The following is a 22,020-nucleotide window of genomic DNA, read 5'->3' on the forward strand; positions in this document are numbered from 1 at the left end:
GAGTTTTGCATGAGGTATTTAATTTGATGATTACCGGGTATCCGCAGCCCGAGAAAACGAAACAAGTAACTGGTGTAAAACACACATATTCAGAACAACCCTAACATCCTTAAAAGAGAGCATCTTCAGCTTTTCTAAATGTAGTTGTTTCCCTTCCACCAACACGTGTTTTGCCAACTTATTATAGCCAAGGTAGTTTATTGCAGTCAACACGTCTTGTCAATCACAGGTTAACACTGCAAAAAAAATTAGTTTAACTACCAAGAGAAAATAATAATCTTGGAAGCACCTTAACCTTAACAATTTCCACTATATGTTGCTATTCAAGAGTCAGTTTAATCCCAAATTGTGCTGTAGCTTTTAAATTCACACTTTCAACAGCTTTTCACACAAAAAACATATATATTTCATATATTTCATGCAGTGACTAGTGCTTCAGTTTTAATTCAATCACTGACAAAGAAAAAGTTCCAAGCTAACATACTGTCTTCACTAAGAAGTAAGACTTACCTAATATGTAGATAGTCTTCTGATCACTTCTCTGACCAAGGGCATTAGTCACCTTACAGACGTAAGTCCCAGTGTAGTTATAAGTCAAAGGACTGCTGAACTGCAGAGTATTGTTAACAGCCAACAATCCCTCAGGCCATTGTCCATCTAACCTAAAGGAACAGTTATATTTCAAGGGTATATATTTACAACTAGTTTAAACAGAAGTAGTTTAAAATAATCTATTATTATATCTATTATATCTATTATTATTATTGCAAATAATCTATGGAATGAATTTTTCACTGTGCTCTGACACTTCCAGTGGGCTTTCCTTTGATATTCTCAGTGTACACTTGAAGATTTATTTAGTATTTAATTTCAGGGCCAAATCCTATAAATGTCAGATCTGCTGGAACTAGCAAGCTCTCTAAAGTCAACACTACTACAGCTAAGAAAATAGCATCTCAAAAGAACTCGGAGGAACAAGAAAACCCAAGCTCTGAAAACTAAGAATCTAACTAAGAAGCACTTCTGCTGTCAGGATTAGCTGCCTGCTCATTTGCATCCAGTAAATATGTCTGTTCATCCATGCTTATTTTAGAGGACATTTTGACTAGAACTTCTGAGCAAGAATTCAAGCAGTTTCTCCTCTCCTGAGCTGCTGTTTTTCATCTCCCATCAGTTTTCTGTCTAAACTACAGCACTGAAATGGAATGTGGTATTTGGTGATACACTTGGGTAAAAAACAGGTTAAAAAAATATTTTTTATCAACTGCCTTTTTTAAGTCTATCATTTCCCTGTACAATTCTGCCTGAGATTGCAGTAACAACTGTGTAAATACACGAGAAAAAGGGGAAAGGGCAAAGGCCCTGGAACTATTCTAACAGAGCTCCCAACTGCCCATTAAACACCTGTGTCATTTCACACCATTGAAAACCATTTTGATTTACCTAAGTACCTATTAACAGCTAAGCAGGCCTAAATCAATATTCAAACTAGATCACTAGATGACAGTATCTTGAAAGCCTTTAACAAGCATGCTTTTTTAAGTAGTACTGAACAAAAAGGCACCCATCGCTTTAAAACAGGAACTCAAAGGAAAAGAAACAAACACTTCACAGTTAACATTAAATGCAATCTTCAAAAAATATGGTTCAAGACAACATTCCTACTCCATTGCTGTGATTATTACCCAGAATGGCTTCAGCCACATAAGATCATCAGGTCCGTACCTCATAATTCATAGTACCAGAAAGTATTTACTTCAAGAAACATTGTGAAACAGTTAATTGGTTTGAAAGCTCAATTCTAATAAAATTCTCATACATGCAACATTTAAAAATATTACTAACCATGAAAATATCACTATCTCAGTAACTACAGTATCACCTTGGAATCCAAGGGATGCAAGTGGTTGGTAAGGTTGTTCTACAACCTATTGAAATCTGGCACCAGTCAAACAGCGCACAGTTCAACACAGGATTTCTCATTTCTCAAAGCTCAAGATACCCTTCTTTTACATGAATTCCCCTCCCCTACACATGAAGTCCCTCATTCACCAGTACTACAGCTTTTTGCATGGGTTTTGTTGTTGCTTAGAAAGGCACACCAAGTTTAGCCCAGAAAATTTAGATTTCCTGTAAAAGTTTGTTCCATTTTAAATTCAGGAAATCTAACAGTGATCTCTGAAGCTTGGATGACTTTAAATGTATTTAAATAGGCTTATTTCTTCTAGAATTGTGAACAGTGGTAGTATTTATTAGTTCTTACATATGTTTCAAATTCAAATGAGAGAACTGAGAACCCAGTGTATCTGAAGAAGCAAATGTTTTTTTTTTTTTTAAATATGAATTTTTTTGTGCTGGAATTTCTCATCACAGTGATTTTGAGCTAAGCCTGGAATGGAAACAGCAGTCCACAGATTCATGAAATGTGGATGCTATGTAAGCTTTTAAATTTTTTCATTAGAAGCATAAGCAAATAACGGTTGGATCCTTACTAGATTTATTGGTCTTTACTGCATTTATTGGTACACAGCTTAGTCTACCTTGAGTAACTAAAGAGACTTTACCCTGAGAGTAAAGACAAACTGTTTAGGCACGTAAATTTACAATACACCCACTCACCTGTATTCATACCAACACACATCTTGTATTCTCCTTTTAAAAAGCTGGATAAAACCATTATGACAAATGCAAGTCATATACTCTGTTTTCAAAACATGTATTTACTGTAAGCAAAGTGATTATCCTACTTGAATCATGTGGCAAGTCCCTTTTCATAAATATTTACCTGGTCCACATAAATTCCATAGGTAATGGATTTGCATCAGCATTACATTTGAGCTGAACATTTCCTCTTCCGATGAACCAGTTTCCATCATAGCCAGTCACTGAAACTTCTGGGGCATCTGACAAAAAAAAGATTTCATCTATGAACAATCACAACTTTTTTACGTTAAAAGCAAATTACAAGATCAATAGAACAGAAGGGTATTTATGATTCTTTTTTTTTTTTTTTAGGGGAATGTGTGCTTTAGTTGTTGGTTCCCTTATTGTTTTTAAAGACCACCACCAAAATATACAGAGAACATGACACAGTTCCAAGCTACAACATTAACATGCAGCAATGAAAAAATTGTTTTAATTTGTGTGACTTTTCCAGTGTGTTTTCAGCAACCACACAGCACCTTGAGGAAGTGAGAAGACTTGAGAAAAAAAGAATCAGTTTCATGTTTTTGGGAAGTGAGGAATGCTAACCTAGAACTACTTCTCACTAAAAAGATACAGCAAAGGATCAGAAACAACCTTGGGAGTACCCAGGTAATCAGGAAATCACCAAAACGTTCACATATGCCAGCTGTAAAGATTAAATTATCCATTGGCATCAAAATGTAGAATTATGTTATGGCTCTAAAAAGCCAGGAGGTGATTTTAGAGAGGCCTCAGAAAAATATTCAAAAGCCAAGGAACAGACAAACCACTGTGATTTGGGATAAGCTCTGAAACTGAGATGGAGAAGCAGTTGCAAAAGCTACTAAGTGTCAGGGAAGACTGAGGAGCACACACTGCTTCTCGCTGCTGTGTAACTCACTATACAACTTTGTCAGAAATTCTGAAACGTGCATTAACACTAATCTCAGATGAAAATATTAAGACCAACTTGCATCCTCACTTCATTTTCAATAGGAAACAATTCTTTTATTCACTGTTTGAGATAATACAAATCCTTTTTAGTTTTATTACTGTATCAATGGCCCTCCAGACTAGAACTTCATTTCAAGATCAATAAAACAAAGTAGTGCTAATCCCTATTTTATGCCAAAATAAGTGATTCTTTATCAAACAGAAGAAAACTAAGCCAAAATCAAATTCTAATCAAATCAAAACAGCCAAGTCTACTTTTTCCAGCCACTGCATTCGTTCCACTTTAACTGACAGACTTCTGTGATTTACGAACTTTAAAGCAGCACACAGCCAAGACAGGACACCAAAGGAACAACATGAAAATAGTTGGTTTTGTTCATATATGCACTGTCTAACAAAAAGGGACCACATGCCTAAAACTTATTTGTCTTAACTAGTTTTAATTAAATATTGTAAGCCACCTTGCCTTTGTATTCAAGTCCTTTAAAAGCCATACATTTTTTAAAGAAGTCTGGTACAGGTTTGAATTATATGAGCAATCTGAAGCTGAATAACAATAGCAAGGCATGTATGTACTATGTTCTTGACTCTTTATGCTAGTTAGAGTAGACAAAGCTTGGTGAATAATCTGAAAATAATTTATTGACCACCACAAGACCTATTTTCAACATAGCATATCAAACACGAATCTTCATTAGCATTCTTTTTTAACACTGCTGAAATTGTAAGACACCATAAACAACTTATGGATCCACCTTCACGTTTACCCATGATTCAAGATCCAAAACAGTAGAAATGTAACAGTATTGTAGCTTCATGACTTTATTTTCAATACAGAGATCCTAGGCATTTACTCCTGCATGACCTGCCTCTTATCAGAGCTTTTTTATACAGTTTCCATTTCCGTTATTTTCCTGAAGCAGAAAGTGTTCATCTCCTTCCTGTGGAAGGTATACAGTGATTAAGGGGGAGGTTGCAAGATATATACTAGGAGTCATTACCTCACAGAATACTTACACTGTATGTCCAACACGTAAGGGTATCGTATCTCCTTTTCAAAGGCAGGGTGCCTCACAATGCAAGTTATGTGTCTTCCTCTTGCAAATCGTGTAGGGACAATCACATAGTGGCTTACAACTGTCACTGTTTCATTTGGAAACAGAGTAGAGGTGGATTCCATTTCACCAAGGCCGCCTTCCCAGTCAATCTGTGCAGCAGGTTTTCCAGTGGCTGCTGTACAAGTGGCTGCTATTGTCCTATTTGCACCATCTATTAGAGGGTTTGGTCCTTTCGTTAAGCTCACAACAGGTTCAACTAAGGAAGGGGAAAAGAAAAGGAGATTTAAACAAGAACTCCATATCTTTGAAAGTGTCACATCTTAAAAGTTAGACAAGATCTAATCCATTTGCAAATGCTCATGTTAATCAGACATCCTAGATATAAGACTACACATATTTTAAGAGATGATAGCTCTGCAAGGCTTTGGCCTGCTGACACTATCCCCCTTTGTCCACTCATTGAAGTTCAGTGTGGTTCATTCACCACATTTAATGCACTGACAAGGAATTCCAGAATGGTTAGGTCCAAAATGCCAATTGCAGTGCTCCAGTTGCAGTGTATGACAACAGAGAGCTTAAGGCATAAGGTTGAAATTACACTGCATTTTTTTTTTTCAAAAAGCTTAGATTCCACTGCATTTTCAAGCATTCAAGAATTAATCTATACTGTCGGTTTGTGTCACTTGAAAGCTACTTCAGTGTTGTAACACCCAGCATTAAGAGTTTTTCTTGATCACTACGATACAAATGACTTCTATGCTGCATCTTTATTACATAAACATACCACACATTGACTAAATGATCTAATAGGAATATGTAATTGAACATAACAGTTATCTAAGTTTTTGAGATACAAAGTAATCTATATATAGAAATAAAATTTCAAGAACAAAATAAAAATAAAATTCACTGTTTTATACATAAATAAAATTTTGCCTATATATATACACACACATTCTTGTGTATGAAACCCTATAAAGTTAAAAAATGGAACTCAATACTAAGTCTAAGACTAAAGAAATCTGCATGTGGAAGGATGTGACCTCTTTGTAAAGCCACTGCTCACCCCAAAACTTTAAAAACTTAGGGAAACACTTCTTTCTAAGAGGAAGTTGAGTTCTTCTTGTACAAGTCTACTGCTGAGGGCCATGGACTAAAAAGCTTCCAAAAAATTTCCTTCTGGCTTAGCAAATCTGTTTGGGCCCTGTACAAGCCACCCAACAGTTGCAGCCCAGGTCTGAAAAACTACCTGGTGCTTCAGATACAAACCGTGGCTGGGCTATTTTAGTGTCTCCAGTTCTGCAAGGGACAGGTTTGCAGCAGCGTACCAGCCCATTCCACAGTCCTGGTCTTTTGCGCTAATCTGACTACTGGAGTCCTCTGAAGGAAGGTCATTGCTACTCACCATAACCCTTCAGAATCCACCTCAGTGGATCAGCCCTCACTAATCACAAAGCAGAGGCAAGTAGTGCAAGTTCTGTGCCTTTCAGTATCAGAAGGAGAAAAGTTAGTTCAAGGAATTTCTTTTCAATAAATTGAAGCTGACCCACAGACACATCTTGCAACAGAATAGAGCGAAGTTCACTGTACCTGGCAAGTTTTCCAACTACCTACACCTTCCAAAGATAACTGGGTAACAAGTATTTTCAGCTTCAGCCCATCCAGTGCCAGGATCAGTTTTTGACTGTTTTGTGCTCAGTCTAACTGTTCAACTGAACAAGTTGGTTTATTATTTGCTCAATTACGCTGAAGGAAAAGGCAACTATTAAACGGATAACCTTAAAAAAAGGTGTTTTTTCTGTTCTCTACTTAGAAATGCTTGAAGAAGATAAATTGTTATGAAACTGAAGATTGTTTGGGCAGATACTGAGAGCAAATTATTTTCTACTTTGTTTCTCTGAATGCCTACCCTCTGAGATTTGTAACCTACCAAAAAAAAAAAAAGCCAATAGTAGGTTTTTTTCTGCCAAGATGCACACTCACTCTTCTAGATCTGAAACATTTCTAATACAGCTTCTTTCAAAATCTGATTCCCTCTCTGCAACACCAGCAACAGCTAAAGCTTTCTGCAGTAACAAGCTTGGATATCTGAACTGGTGCATATATGAAGCATTGTCTCATCTGCAAAAAAAGCCTTTCAAACCTAGTATGGAGAACTTGACATTACATAGCTTTGTTATTTGACAATTTGGTTCTCCTGATTTAACATGAACATTACTGCCTTGTCCTACCCAAATCACTGGTAGAGACTACTTCAATAGCTTCTGTAGTATTACTAAAATGCAGAAGAAAAACACCCAAATTTATATTTAGAATTTTACATGCATGAAAAGTCAAATTTTTGAGGTATTCCTCCCTCCTCAAGATCTCCATAACAGTAAAATCAATTAAATTAGAAGCTATCATTAGCATTTCATGCCAAAACTGTAGACTCTAAGTTTCAGCTGGAAATAAAAGCTTAATATGTTCGATTCCTTTGATTTTTCTTAAAAAAATAAAAAAAGTATGCAACTGTGTAATTTTTCCTCCACCTCTTTGTGAAGGGAGACATAAAGTAAACAAGAACTCTTAATTAAGTTGAAGAGATGTCCAGACTCAAAGCAGACTACTCAGTACTGTACTTCTAGAAAAAGAAATCTTCAAGTAGCCAGAAAGCACAATAGACTAATTTAAGAAACCTACTTTCTCAAGTGATACCAGAGATTTTTAGTTTGAGTTCATTGTGTAATGCTTGGTTTTACACTTGTCAACTAGACACAAAGGTGAACTTATTCAAAACTACTCAGTGTCATGAAATATACTTATTCCTAGTCCTATGTGTTTCCATGTTTCAGGTTTTTTTATACATCACAAATGTTTAGGCTTCTACTGTCACATTTTCCCATAAATTGTGATTCTTGTACTACACTCCATCTGCAAGAAAACTAAATAGCCACATATTGAAAAATGGAAAGCAACTACTGTTAGGATACTTATTTCTATAGCTTATCATGCAGGACTACTTTGTCCCAGCAAACAAAACAAAACCGGCAGAAGCCCAGCCACTTATTCTATGGCCTTTCTAGATGTTTCACTCATGTTTCACTTAAGAAGAATCTGGTGAATGAATCCATAATTACAAGGGGCCATTGACATCTCATCTCTCACAGTGCAAAATAGTTTTACCATTTTCAGTTTGGAAAAGAGATCACGCAAGGTACGGACCTTGGAATTTTTTTTTTCCTGTGGTAAATTTTTGGTTTTTGAAAGTGTAATTTCTATGTGCAGTCCTCTTATCCCAGGACCATTCAGTGCACCACACAAATGTGATTTTCACTGACTTTCTCTGCTCACAGTGGTGCTGAAGGACACAAGAGGCAGCTGGGAGAGCATTAAAGAAGCTGCTACACTCACTCTGTAGGAACATTATGCTCTATTTAGGCCAAATGAAATAGATGGTGAGGACAATGCTTTGTGTGGAAAAAAGAAGCCACCAGTCCCCTAAGATTCAAAAGTAGGACCTATTTCCACAGTGTAAGAGTTCCACCTAAAGCAACATGATGGCATGAATTATACTTGAATACTAAAGACTGGATGGCTGAAAAATGGAAGCTAGATGAGCAGTTGTTCAAAAGGTCTGAACTAATTTGCATAATCTGTGCTTGCCCTTTTACTGACTCACGACCACCACCTAATTTAACCCAGCCTGATTTTATTCCATTTTCACCTCACATTCAACATGGACATATCAGAAATCTCTCGCTGCTCAAGTCCTTACACTTCTTTACTGGAAAAGAACATAATACAGCATCCAGACAAGAGCCTTAAATCCTACTGCATTAAATTTTAAGGTCAAAAAGCTGCTTCTTGGTTTTCATGTATTTCATAAGCTTTTTTTCAATTGCTTCTGTTAGTTTTAAAACTATTTTTCTGCACACACTGGGCACAGGAGGTCTGGATGAAGTTGGCATGATTACAACACAAATGAGATTATTTCCTCCTGGCATTAAATTCACTTAATTCCTTGGCAATGTTATGACACTGGGAATTGTCATCCCCTTCATCACAACTGACATGTACTTGATTAATTTCTTTCCAAAACAGTATTTCAAGTTTTAATTTTCTCTCACCTCAAAACCAGAAGTTTTATCTTTCTGTGTAGTTCATCCTGTTTGCTAATTAATAATTATTAACTTATTAAGGTTTTCTTGTTTTAGTAGTTTGTGGGGGGTGGTTTGCTTGCTTGTTTTAAGGCCAGTCAGTTCACTAATTTGCCATCGACTTGATACTTTTTCTTGGCTCAGAGTATTCTGTAGTACTCAAGAAGAACACGTACATCTCATCAACTAGCACTTCTCAACTGCCATTATTTCATCTGAATTGTCTGAGAGGATCCAGTGTCTATACTGCCCGACATACATCATCTTTTAATTCCTAATCAGAAGACTTTCTGCATTAGAGTGTCTAGGATCTAATTCATGGTCACAGACCTACACCTTTGACACTCATCTCTACAACTCATTCCTCATTTGGAGCGTCGGTAAGAGCTAGGCTGCAGAGGAACAAGACCTACTTTATCAATACTCATGATGAGAAATCCAACTTAGCAAGGCAGAGTCAAACCAAAGCAAGTATTTAAAATAGCCATGGACAGCACTCAAGTTAGTAACATAAAAATTATGTCAGCTCTGCAAACTACTCTGTGACAAGCCATCTCTTCTGCCCTGAGACACCACTTTGCCTCATTTGGTCAGCATCTTGGGGAAACCAACAGCTTGACACAAAAATTATTTGCCGTTTTTTGTGCAAGTTTAACAAGGTAAGTTTGACAAACCAGTTTTAGAAAAGTTCAATTTACCTGTTTGATCCTAAAAGCATTTTCCTATTTCCACTGTCTTAACCTCTTCTTTTACAGTACATTTCCTTAAGATAACATGAAGCACTAAAGACAGCAAACTGGGAGTGGGCAAGGTTATCAAACACAGCTAGTCTGTTAAACTTGGGATGCATAAGAGTTTTTAAATATGGTCTTAAGTGATCAGTGCACTGTGGCAAAACACAGGGCATTTTATCTTAAAGGTTTTTTTCCATTTACGTTCAGTGTCTCCACTTTACAGTGTACAAGCATCTAGTACATGACTAAGTATGTCCACTACACATGGGGAGGAAACTAATTCTTTGCTAAATAAGAGCAGACAGGGACTAGGAAAAAAGGCAATCCTGCTTCAACTGGAAACAGCCTTAGCCTTAGGACAGGAACTTTTTTCCTTACTCAAGGGAGAGTTTTTTAGAACAGTGGGAGACTGCAGTCAATGCATCACTGAAGATAATTTTAAGTTACATCAAGATTTAAATTACAGCTATTGCATGCCTTAAGATACTGATGAGCTTGGAATTGTTGAGTTCAGGCCAGCAAAGTTCACAAGTTATTAATTTACAAGCATATCCTGAAAATCATCACTTCCCTGGTATTTTGACTGTTTAAGCTTAGATGTAAGTGTAGCAAAAAGTTTCTAGAAGGACAGAAAATACACTGCTAAGGCCAAAGAACTGAGGTCCAACAGAGGGACATGTAAGTGAAGTTGATGGTAACTAGGATGGAAAAGCATCTTTGCAAATAACAGCTTGGTTTTGCCATTTAGAGGTTGATACCGAGTCCCAAGAGACCCACAGCAATTGGCAACCATCTACATCAATGATGAAAAAAGCTATGATCAGAACTACTGTATGCCAGACTAATACTTCTTTGTCTATTTCAAGTGTAATTTTTCATAATGCATATTTAATGAAACAAGTGTGGAATAATAAGCACAGGGGCCCTACATGTGCTTTCCAGGCTCCCCCAGAAATCTGATATTATGAGTACAGAATGGACACAATTACTAATGTTACCTGAAAAAACAAAACAATCTTAGAAATAGAAATTGATTAGAAAAGGTGACTAAGAACTTCTCACTGCTTATTGTAAAGCACAATAGCTGAAGCCTGAAGTTAAAAGACTGCTACAATAACCACAGACATAACCACTTGCAGTACAGAGGGAAGTCAGGTGAAAAAGAGGACCATAAGACCACAATGCTTTGTGCGTCACACAGAATTTTGGTCAAATTCCTGGTTTTAAATCGGATTAAGCCAGTTGCTTTTATGCATTTATTTTACCCCCCCCTTGTGGTGAAAACCCAGTTTACATACTGTGCTACAGCCATCTGATTTATCCCATTGAGTATTTTACTGCTATGAAAAGCTGCTATCAAAGACCAAGAGACGATCCCTAAAAAGCACATCTGCTTACAGAAACAGTCATTGACAACCACCTCAGCTACAGAAAATATCATCTGACTCCTGGCAGGAGATACAGAAGTACCTTACACTAGTGCAAGAGGAATACTATTGTAAGGAGAGGGCAAATTAATAACAGGTTACGTTAGGCTTTCAAGTTTCAGGGTAATCATTTTACCTTATCCTGCAGTAACACCTGAGTTACTTGCACTTCAGCACTAATTCCTTATGACAGCAATACTCAGCCCTCAACAAGAGGGACAAAATTAGTGTAAACAAATCCCAAGTCTATAAAAACTTCACATTATGACTATCCACAAACAGTCAAGAGCTTAAATTGACTTTCTTCCCACAACTATCAGCAGTCATCTAGATAGTTTTGCTTTACATTTACACTGTGCAAAGAACAGTTTGCATCACCAGACCCAAGCAGTTATATTATCATGTTAGCAGCACATTTATGAAATCATAGAATTGTGTTGGAAGGGACTTTTTGAAGGTCAACCAGTCCAATTCCCTTGCAATAAGCAGGGACATCTTCAACTAGACCAGGCTGCTCAGAGTCCCATCTGAATATTTCCAGGTGTGAGGCATTGATCCTCACTGGGAACTCTCTAACCTCATTACATATGATGGACTATTTCACTGAGACAACCAGTTATCAACAGGGTTTAGAAATACCTGCTTTTTCTGAAGATCAGTGGCTACTCTGTACTAACTGTAGGAATTTAGCCAAGGCAGTAGCAAAACCCAAGTTCAGCAGCTTCCCAGCACATACACACAAGTCCCTGGTATCAGCATTGTCTGTCAAAGCTCTAAAATGCTGCACTAATACAAACTGAATGTTTATTTTAGCATAATGTCTGAATAGGAACTGGTTAATTATTTTTAACTAGACAGTCAAATAACAAGTTCTAAAGAAGCAAGACCCAAAAGAAGTCTCCTCTATGACATTAATAAAAATAACACATTGGTAATGAAAGACCAGCAAACACATACTTTGCATTTTCTTTGGGTTAAATGGTAAAATACAACTTAGTAGTAAGTTTGCAGGATTTTCCTTTCAAAAAGAAGCTGACTTACCTAATACTGTTATAGTTGTTGATGCCTGTGTATTTCCAAGTGGGAATGTAACTGCCTTGCAAACATATTCTCCTGCATCAGAAAAGCTTACATTTTTTAAGATGATTGTTGCATCAGTAAGTGAGTAGTTTTTAAATGCCACTTTTCCTTGGTATTCTTCTTGAACAGATATTCCATATTCAGGGTGATGAACAGCTATAGTCTTTGAACTTTTACCATCTATCTTCTCCCAAGAAACTTGTGTTATTGTTTCGTTTACATCAATTATGCATTTCAGCGCAACCTTCTTCCCCCAAACTGCTGTCACATGTGGATCAACAACTGGTCCAGCTAAGGCACCTAAAAACAAAGCAATTGTTAGTTGCTACACAAGAAAGTTACATTGCTTGGTTTTCACAGCAAACCTTCTTTCATAATTAGCTAACTTTTCTAGAAAAGAGTTCCTTCTTTTTTCTGAATAACTGATTCACAACGTGTGGAAATCCTACAGAAACATATTTCAAGCAAAAACACCAAAGCTGGCACAGATCAATAATTTTTCGGAGAATACTGCCACTGATACACAACTTCATATAAAAATGACCTGACAATTATGTAACTGGTGTAATAGTCTTTTGGGAATCAAACTAGATATGAACATTTAGTGAATTCAGATTTACCAAAAAAACCCCAACACATGGTACTTTTTAGCAGTCTGATTAGTGATATAGAACATCAAGCAAAAACTTAAGTTAAATTACTGCACTTATGTGTTTCTCCTTAAACAATCTTTTATTAAAAAATAAGTTGTATATTTTATATGTAGAAATAAGTGAAACTTCTAGCACTTACCATACCAATAAATACTTAAAAAAGCAAAGCAACAATTAAAAAAACAAATAAAACGCCCCCTATCAAAATCCCACAAACCACTCCATGTTTACAGTGACAGTCACTCAAAGACCTCAACTTTAACTTTTCTACCCTACTTCCTAATGAAGACGTTTACCATCATACATGTGCAATCTTTCTGCTTCAGTGTAGTGGGGTGTCTTCACACAAGATCTTCTCTCAGACAGTGAATATGCAAGAGTAGGCATAGTCAAGTGCTTGCTTAGGATTCAACATATTTCTGTTTAATACCTAAAATGCCTTCCACAGTAGCAACTGCATTCTGAGCTCAGCATTTTTCACTACCCTCCTTTCAAAAAAGAAAATCCCCTAGGATAAAGCAGTTCGATATACAACAGGTTCACAATCTCTTTGGCCAAACAGATGCTCCAGCAACTTCACTCATCAGTTCTCTTGGAGCAAATTAACCTGATGAAAAAGAGTCAAAGCCTTAGTCCACAATGTATTTCTTTTTCCTGTGCTCAGATTTTAACAGAGCTATGTCAAATGCTCTGATTCTCTCTTCAGACCCCACACCAGTACTCAGGCTGCTACTGAGGAAGTTCACTGATGACGCAGAAGTCAAACATAAATTTTATTAGCCCCATTCTCATAAGAGTGAAGAAGTCACTCAACATGAGACACGAGCTGCCTTTTCACTCACCAGGCTCACACAAAAGGCAAGACATTTTCAGGGAAGAAGTCCTTATATGCCTTTATCTACAAGTCCATTGTTAAAAGCTTTCCACTTCCCATCAATTGATTTTTCATTGTTCAAACCATTTCTGAATCAATTAAGTCAGCCAAAAAAAGTGATTTGGTTATATATTTCTTCAGTATAAAACTACTGACTAACACCAATAGCACGAATACCTTTGGTTACACAAATAACTCAAACTATGCCAGAAATTTAGACCAATATTGTCGATACATCAGTTGCTAAGTGAGGCTGGTGAGGGTACAAAAAATAGCAAGAAAAGTAAAAAAAAAAAAAAAGCCCATAACATGTTTCATATACAGAATATCTGCCATGACAAGTAGTGCAAGGACATTCTATTCTCCTCATACCTCTTATCTAACACAGTATAGTGACAGACACTGGAAAGAGGACAACTATTTGCAAACCAGCATGCACAGAGTTCTGCCCAAACTTCATCTCCACTTGCCATTGCTACATTTAAACATAAGGTGGAACATTCCCTAAAAAGTATTTGACATTTGCTTTCTACCTTATAGTAAGGCTCACAAGTTACATTTGTGAAATGTATTTCAGAACGTACAGGATACACATATTCTATAATGTAATTTAAGCAAAGAAAACCACAATTTCCTTCAGGAATCAGCTTTCTGCAACAGTTAAATCTACTGAATCTTAACCTATATTAAGCTTTAACAAAGTGATTAGCTGTATATAACCCCAAACAACTTGGCATAGAAAAGCCCCTCAAGTGAACTTACAAAAACTGCCCAGACTTCTGGGGAAGGTAACAAACTGAACTGAAAAAACATCCCAGTTAACTGAATGACACACAAGTTCTTTTGCTTCCTTTTACTTTCTTTTTGGTAACTCTGCTCCCAGTCATTGGAGGCTTTAGCTACATAAAGATGACCACTGTACATTTAAAAAGTCAATACTCAACCATTTTCCCACCAAGGAATTCTTCTAACAGCTCATTTGTCCATGAGAACATAGTGTTCTCACATGAATTACATGAATATTTTCAGAAGTCAAACTTTTTCATTGCTTCTATATTTACGATTTACAGACTGAACTGAGCAGGACCCATATATATTTATATACAAACATACTTGCAGCTATAGAATGTTGATCAGCTAGATCTTTCTCCTTCACCTTCTCCAGCAAGGGAGGTAGAGCTAACAGATCACTACTCCAAATTCTACATTTTTACATTTATATCATCTTCGGACATATGTTCAGACTCCAACAAAAAACCAAACCAAAACAAAAAAACCCAACAAAAAACCACAAAAAAACCCCAACCATATTTAAAAAAATCAACTTAGTTACACAAATAATTTAACTTGAACTTAAATACAGCTCATACAACAGTATATAGACTCCAAAGTGTTTAAAGTGCTAGAAATAGTTTAGATCTGAAGTGCCAATGCCACATATTTAATTGGAACAGTATCTCTTGTTTAATCTCCACCCAGTTATTATTTAACTAGCTGCAGTTGCAGAGCAATCAAGCTAATAGTTCAAACTAGCGAGCTAATTACCATGCAGATATTCAGGGCTTTCCAAGGCTCAGGATGCCTAAGTTAAGTATCTCCTTTGACACAAAGACTTCCACTCCAGAGTCAGTATTCTGCTCACAGATTGTAGTTGAATAATGAGCTACATGTCTCCTCCAAAATACACATTTAGAGGCTTACAATGCACAAGGTTCTGAAGAGCAGGACACTTCAAGAGCACACTATTCAGGTCCTTAACTGATCCAAAGTACTGGCACACAGAACATATATTTATTGTTTTAATGAGGCCTAGCCCTTCTCCTCTTGAAATCTGACCTTCTCTGCTTCACGTTCACAATATTGAAGTTTGTCATTCTCAACAAACCTTATGGGTACACTTTGTATTTATTAGTAATCAAGATGTTTTGTAACTTCAAGGTAAACACAGCACCATGAGGTTTTTTTACTTTTTTCTTTATATTTCTCTGAGTTTTTACAGATCTGCCTTCCCTTTCCTTTTTGTTCCCTTGGAATACATAAGATTGTAATGTACTGTTTCACATGCAGCCTGATGATATTGCCATCTCAAGCACTTTAGCATGATTGAATTTCAGCTAAGCCACTATACATGAACTGATTTTTGATCACAGTAATCCAATGCCTTGGCAATAAAGTCAAGAATCTCACCTGAAACACAAGGCACTGACTCTACTCATGTAACTTGACAGAAAGTTTAAAGAGTAAACAAACCAAAAAGATCCTTAAGGCTCACTTGCTGCATTAAAAGCCACAGAACTAGGTGCTATCAAATACTGACCATGGTAACAATCTGTTGTTCAATGTCAATTCTGAATTAAGCTTCTACCACTACCTGAAATAAAGATACTGATATGACAACCTTCTTAACACAAAAAAGTCTTCATGCTATGGAATGACAGAATACCTTTTTCTGTAAATTTACACATTTACAGTCTTGGTATTTGCTGCAATAAGTAGCAGATTTAGATTTTCTACATGAAACAGCCATGCACAAGTCTAATTATGCAATGCATTTTGTTGCCCACTCAACAGCACACTTCCAGCAAGACAAGGTGAAATTTTCTAGCCACTGATTCCCCACAACATGTCAACTATTTCCACAAGACAAAGCCAAACTACAGAAGAGCATAACACCGAATTTTTTCCTCTCTGTCAGAAAGTTATTCAGCTCATGGGTATATGTGGCCCTAGCATACACTACTGGCAGGGAACTCAAAAGAGTTCCAATCAAGAATGGAGCAAAACAATAAGAACATCCTACTTCACTGACAGCAAGTTGCTATGTCAGCAGAACTTCCCATGGAACACTCTTAAGTTCAGTCTAAGCATTATTGTTTGGTCAGTTTAATTTCAGCTGACATCAGAAAGCTTATTCTTATCCTCCTGTGTCAGGACTAATCAGGTACCTAAAAGACTCTTACCTACAAAAACTCACTTGTTCTCTTCCTGATTTAACTCTCTTAATTAGCTCAGTCAATCACAAGTGGCAACACAACACAGGCAATGAGCACAGCTCCACAAATCTAGTGGCACTTTCAGATTAGTTTAGCTTGAAAAGCAAATGACTTTTAGACACTGCAGAAAACAAGCTGAAACCTCAACTCGAGGCTTTATAAAAATATATGCTTAAATGACTGGGAAGAAGTCAGTGTGTCTTCCACGCCAGGGCACGATCAAATTACTGTGTCAAAAAAAGATCAGAACCAAGGAATGGAAGAGATTCAAGATTAAGTAGTACAAAATGCCTCAACACTAGCTTCCAATTAGAAGTGCTAAGCAAGTACTCAGGAAAAAACTGCAATTACATCAAAGAGAGAGTATTATAACCTAGTGTTACTCTCACCTAAGGATCTGCTTTGCCACAATCCTTGCTTGAAGTGAAGTGTCAATCAGTTTTTTGGGGGCAAGTGAGCTGGGATGAGGAACAGCACAAGATTAGCTTCTGTAAGCATTGCATTTACAGGACTCAGCTCAAGTTCCCTTTTTTTTTTTTCTTTTTGCACCGTACTTGCCTTATTTTTTTTAAGGAAGAAAACCAGGGATGTATTACTTCCATCTCAGAGAGCAAAGCTTAAAACCTTGTTTAGTGTTTAGCACACAATATAATCGGCATAGAAAAGCCTACCAGAATGTAAAAAGTTTTGGTGAAATGAGGTATGGCAATTCCATAGTCTGAAGCCAAGATTACTGAAATTCTCAGGCGCTCTCAGGTTGCTTTTTCATTTTCCTGATGTTCAGAAGACTGTACCTTTTAAATCAGAGGTCAACTTCACCTAATACCAAGGAAACTAAAAGCATTATGATGTAGCTCATGCAAATCCACCACTTGAAAATGGTTCTATTAACTTCTGAATGTTAACTTTCTACACCTGCAAATGGCCCAAAACAAGGTTTCAGTCTTGACTCGCTTTAACACATGAGCAGCTCTCCTCTAGGTGACTACAGCCTGACTTCTTACAAAAATCATAGAAAGGGGAGCATCATTTCTAGTTGAAAATTATGAAATAAAGTTGCACAAAGTTGTATGTTTTCCAAGCAACCTAAAAATCAAAGAGCCTGGCAACGAGAACTGCATGAAGAGGTCAGACAAAATTTCAGTGCTGCCTCAAGTTAGCTGTTGCTGAAGGGTTTTACTAACATCAGGCTCCAGACAGATGGATTCTCAGTTAAGTGCTATCACAGGATGTTCTGCAGAATTCTGAAACGCTCTGAACCTCCATCTGGCTGCTCCTAAGCGTAAAGCTGCCAAGATATTGCACCATTCAGCCAGGAGACTTGGGTTACTCTGCTCCTTCACTGCCCTCAGCTGATGGAAGAGACAGTCAGTTATCACCCTCTGGTTGCTGAATCAACATGTGTATCTGCAGAGAGGGTGCAAGGAATAGAAATTATTGTTGAGAAGGCTAGAGCTACCATTTATAGGGTAGCATCCAGAGCCCAGAGAGAAGACCCACAGTGCCTGTTAAAAGGCCAGGTAATGCAATACTGGACAAAGAACTGACATCCTGGCACAAAGGAGTCAAAGATGACAAAGTATGCAAACCTCTTCAGCTCCACAATAAATGATTATGTACAAGACTGACAATTGCAACATAGAAAGCAAAGAAACAGATTTTGATAAGACACTTGACTCAAATGCAACACAAAAATAAAAGTAGTTACAACTCAGAGTTTAACATTAGCTTGAGCCCAGCTCAGAGTCGGGTGGAGCTTCAGAGAAGCTCTGCCCTTGAAGTCAGGCATGGCTGTTACCCACCATTCTTATTTCAGAATGCCATTTTCTCACGTGAACTGGTGCTTCTGTTCTAGTTTAACTCCACGTAAAAGAGCACCTGTGCCCCTGTACACTCTGCTTCCCACCATGCTGCACAGACCTTAAGTATCAAGCAGCAAGACAATCTAAGACACTAGAGGAAATTAAAAAAAAATTAGGCTCATGATTCAAACATATTTGGGAAGGACACCTTTAGAAAACCAATTTTATAAGGTTGAAACTTTAAATGAAACTACTCGCTAATAATGTTTACAAAGTCCCATGAACTTTAAAACTTCATGTGGAATTTTGACTTAGACCATATTAACATCAGTGTCCATTTTGCATGTTCTTACATTATAATCTTTTATACATATTAACACGTAGCAAATTAAGACATCCACGTTCATCCTGACACTAAACTTTCAGATGTTTATAAAACATGTTGAACTAATAAGTAAGGCATGGTATAAGGCAGCTGTAAATTCTTCTGGAATGAATATTTCCAACTCTGTTTCACCAAATCTTCCAATCCCACTTCCTTTTAAAGGGAAATAAGCAGGATAACAAGGTACTCTTTTTCCAATAAATGGGCCAGGCTCAAAAGCAGGACTGGAAGAGAACATCTCAAGTCCCACTCCCTCAAAAAACTAGTAGTAAGAGTAAACAAGTAGTTCAAAAGTTATCCATACACACACCACTACTGCCCAGCCACCACAAAATGCTTAGCAATCCCATTTAAATAAATTCAAATCCCTAAGTATCAGAGCAATAGGCATACACATGCAGAAGAGATTGAAACAAGCAGTCCCTCACATAACTCAAACCTCTTACTGGAAAGTTTGTTAAAGAGTTCCAGATAATCTCAGAAATCCTTTGAAACACAAAAGATGAATCAATAGTTCTGACAAGCTGATCAGAAAAGGCTGAAGTCCTCCTATGTGGTATCCAGTTTAAACACATAACCAAAATATTTAAAAGAAAACTGGAGGTCAAGAGGTGAGTTGTACATCCGAGTCTTGGTGGGGCTGATGACGACTGCATTATACACAGAGAAACAAGTGAAGTTACACTTAACAAACCCTTCCCACTAAGGCAGAAAAATACCTTCAGGCTGCAGTGGGTCCAAATGAGACTAGCAGCCAGCAGGAACAGGTCTAAGTAACACATTGAGGATGTTAAATAACTGGTTAGAGAGCAAAGAGTGTTCTGAAAGCTACAGCAAGTGTATGGTAATTACACCTCAAGAATTGAAAGTGACACTATAGAATATGCTAATATAAGTGCATGCTCTAGCCAACATCAGTGAGGCTCCATCTGGAGTTGTTCAGCTTGAACAGCACACATCGTATATTAGCCATCTAGAGAGTCTGAAAGCAAAGTGTGCTCAGAGGCCTAGAAAACATGACCTACAAGAAAGGACTGGAAGAACTCATTATTCTCATAAAAGGTAACCCAATAAAGGTCTGAAAGTACTTACACTGCAAAAAGAGAATGCCTGAGAAGATTAGGAAGGAGATAAACCAGTAAAACAGCAAAAAAACCTAACAAAAACAGAAGCACAAAAAACAAGCAACCAGGCCCACTGAAATAAAGAAAATCTTTGAGGCTACAGAACATGAATTCCTCATATGAACACCCTGGCCAAAGTAACAAACCTCCACACCCTTTAAGAAAAGTTTGATATATAGTAATTAAAGAAAACAAACTCCCAAACTAACCTGATTCTGCAAATGATCAAAGATTGGCTTCATTATTGTAAGATTAACAGACATTTTAAGTAAAGCAATAATCCAGTCTTCCTTAAAATTCTTGCTAGCCAATATGACACACATGCTGAAGCATTGTGTGTCATATTCCATCCCATACACTTATACCACTTGCTCTAGCATGGCTACTGGTGACACCCAGACCTCACTACTGTGAGAAGACTTCAGAATACACTGCTTTTACAAGTCTCATTCCCTGTCCTCTTTGTAGAAACCTAATGTTTCTTCAACTGTGTTTAAGACTATCTTTGACTTGCTTTGCAAATCAAGAAACCAACCCAGTTATACATGAAGGATATAAGGAAAACACAAAATAGAAATTAACACTGATGGTATCTGGAATGGCAAATCCATTTCATTTTTAATGTTCAGCAACTTGAAACACATGAAACAGCACCAGTGCTTTCGGCTAACAGATACTTTCTTAGAGCACTTTCAGATACTTTTTTTCACCCTCAGGTCAACTTGCATTAGGTTTAACTTGAATATTGCAACTCGTTAAAATTAATAGCTACTTTCTTATCAAATGTATTTATTTCCTTCTATTTGTATCCTTTAGTTACTTTTTTCAGTAAAGGCTCTCCTCTTCATCTGGGGGACAGCCAGATCACAGCAGGTGACCAGTCTCTGCTATGAGGTTTGTTTTTTTTTTTTTTTCTGATCCACAAGCAGATATTCATCTTTTGTCACGTGTTTTGTAAAAAGCTTTTAACTCTTCAAAGTGGTATATGTAACTCCCCCTGAAATCTCTGCTAGCTTCAGTTTGTCCTCAGCTGAGTCACTGTAGCATCCTCAAATCACTCATTACAAACAAGTTTTCTCAGCAACAAGTAAGATTTGGGAGAAATGACAGCCTTCAGCTTTGAGAAAAGTAACTCGTTCTGAGCATGTTTGACAAGCTGAGTTACAACCTCATGCTTAGACATAACTCTAATGTTGCCTGCTTAAAATTTATTTTAAAAGCTCAATCTCTTCATTCATTTGCAGGGCTGTGAGTTCAAGGTGATGAAAGAAATTCCATTCGGGAGTTATCCAGGAACACCTAATCACATAGTTTTAGTCAGCTAGTGCTTCAGCTTTTCTGACTTCTATATATAAACTGCCTCTCATGATACAGACGTCACACATTACACAAAAATTGACATTTCCTGGACATCAGTTAATTCTTAAAAGGTTACAATTCTAATATTGAATTCAGAGCTAAGAAATTTCAAAGCTGGCTTTACTACACTTCAAGTTCAAAGAGGATGCCAATACAACATTGTGACAGAGTACATGCTTCCCAACAGTGCACTGCCTAGTTCAGACCTTGTACAGGCAGCTCCTTCAAAACAGACCTCTGGCAAGCTCACAAAACTGGCCATCACATACTCAAGGCCTTCTTTGCAACTATACAAATATTATATATTTATAATGATTCATACACAAAGTTTAACACTCTCCTCCACAAAGGATGTGTCACGGGCATTGCTGAACAACCATTTACACTTCAGCTTGCTTAACTATTCAATCCCTCAGTTTCTTAAGGTACTTCAAAACTCTGTAACTCATCTTTATTCCAATTTGCCATAAGTAACTAGTAGTTATATACAATTAGGGCACCTCATACTCCAGGAAATGCAATAGACAAGATCCTACTATCCTCCAGCACCACCTACAACTACAGCTTCCACCACATGAATTCTTCTAGAAAAACTTCCCAGACCATGGTGACTGCTAAACAGTCTGGTCAGAAAAATACCCTGCCACTTCCTTCCAGGCCTCTCCACTCCTTATTTAGAAAAGCAATTTAATGCTATTATGATGATATTTTTTTTTTTTTTGAGGGGAGAAGAAGTTGGGGGTGAGGGATTGA

The 22,020-nt window shown here is 37.2% G+C and overlaps 1 protein-coding gene across 2 annotated transcripts in view; it reads right to left on the bottom strand.

Annotated features, from left to right (window-relative positions):
* Positions 1–22,020, bottom strand: part of NECTIN3 (nectin cell adhesion molecule 3) — a 69,490-nt gene that overhangs the window by 32,316 nt on the left and 15,154 nt on the right. For both annotated transcript variants that reach the window (XM_066175063.1, XM_066175071.1), the window contains exons 2-5: positions 12,039–12,377; positions 4,657–4,953; positions 2,786–2,903; positions 511–662 (exon numbers count right to left, since the gene is read on the bottom strand). In XM_066175063.1, the coding sequence (XP_066031160.1) occupies positions 511–662; positions 2,786–2,903; positions 4,657–4,953; positions 12,039–12,377 (906 nt within the window). The remainder of the gene's footprint in view (positions 1–510; positions 663–2,785; positions 2,904–4,656; positions 4,954–12,038; positions 12,378–22,020) is intronic.

This window comes from Chamaea fasciata, unplaced genomic scaffold (assembly GCF_029207755.1).
Source record: "Chamaea fasciata isolate MVZ Bird 193981 ecotype frontalis unplaced genomic scaffold, bChaFas1.0.hap1 SCAF_2, whole genome shotgun sequence".
In the NCBI taxonomy this organism is placed as follows: domain Eukaryota; kingdom Metazoa; phylum Chordata; class Aves; order Passeriformes; family Sylviidae; genus Chamaea; species Chamaea fasciata.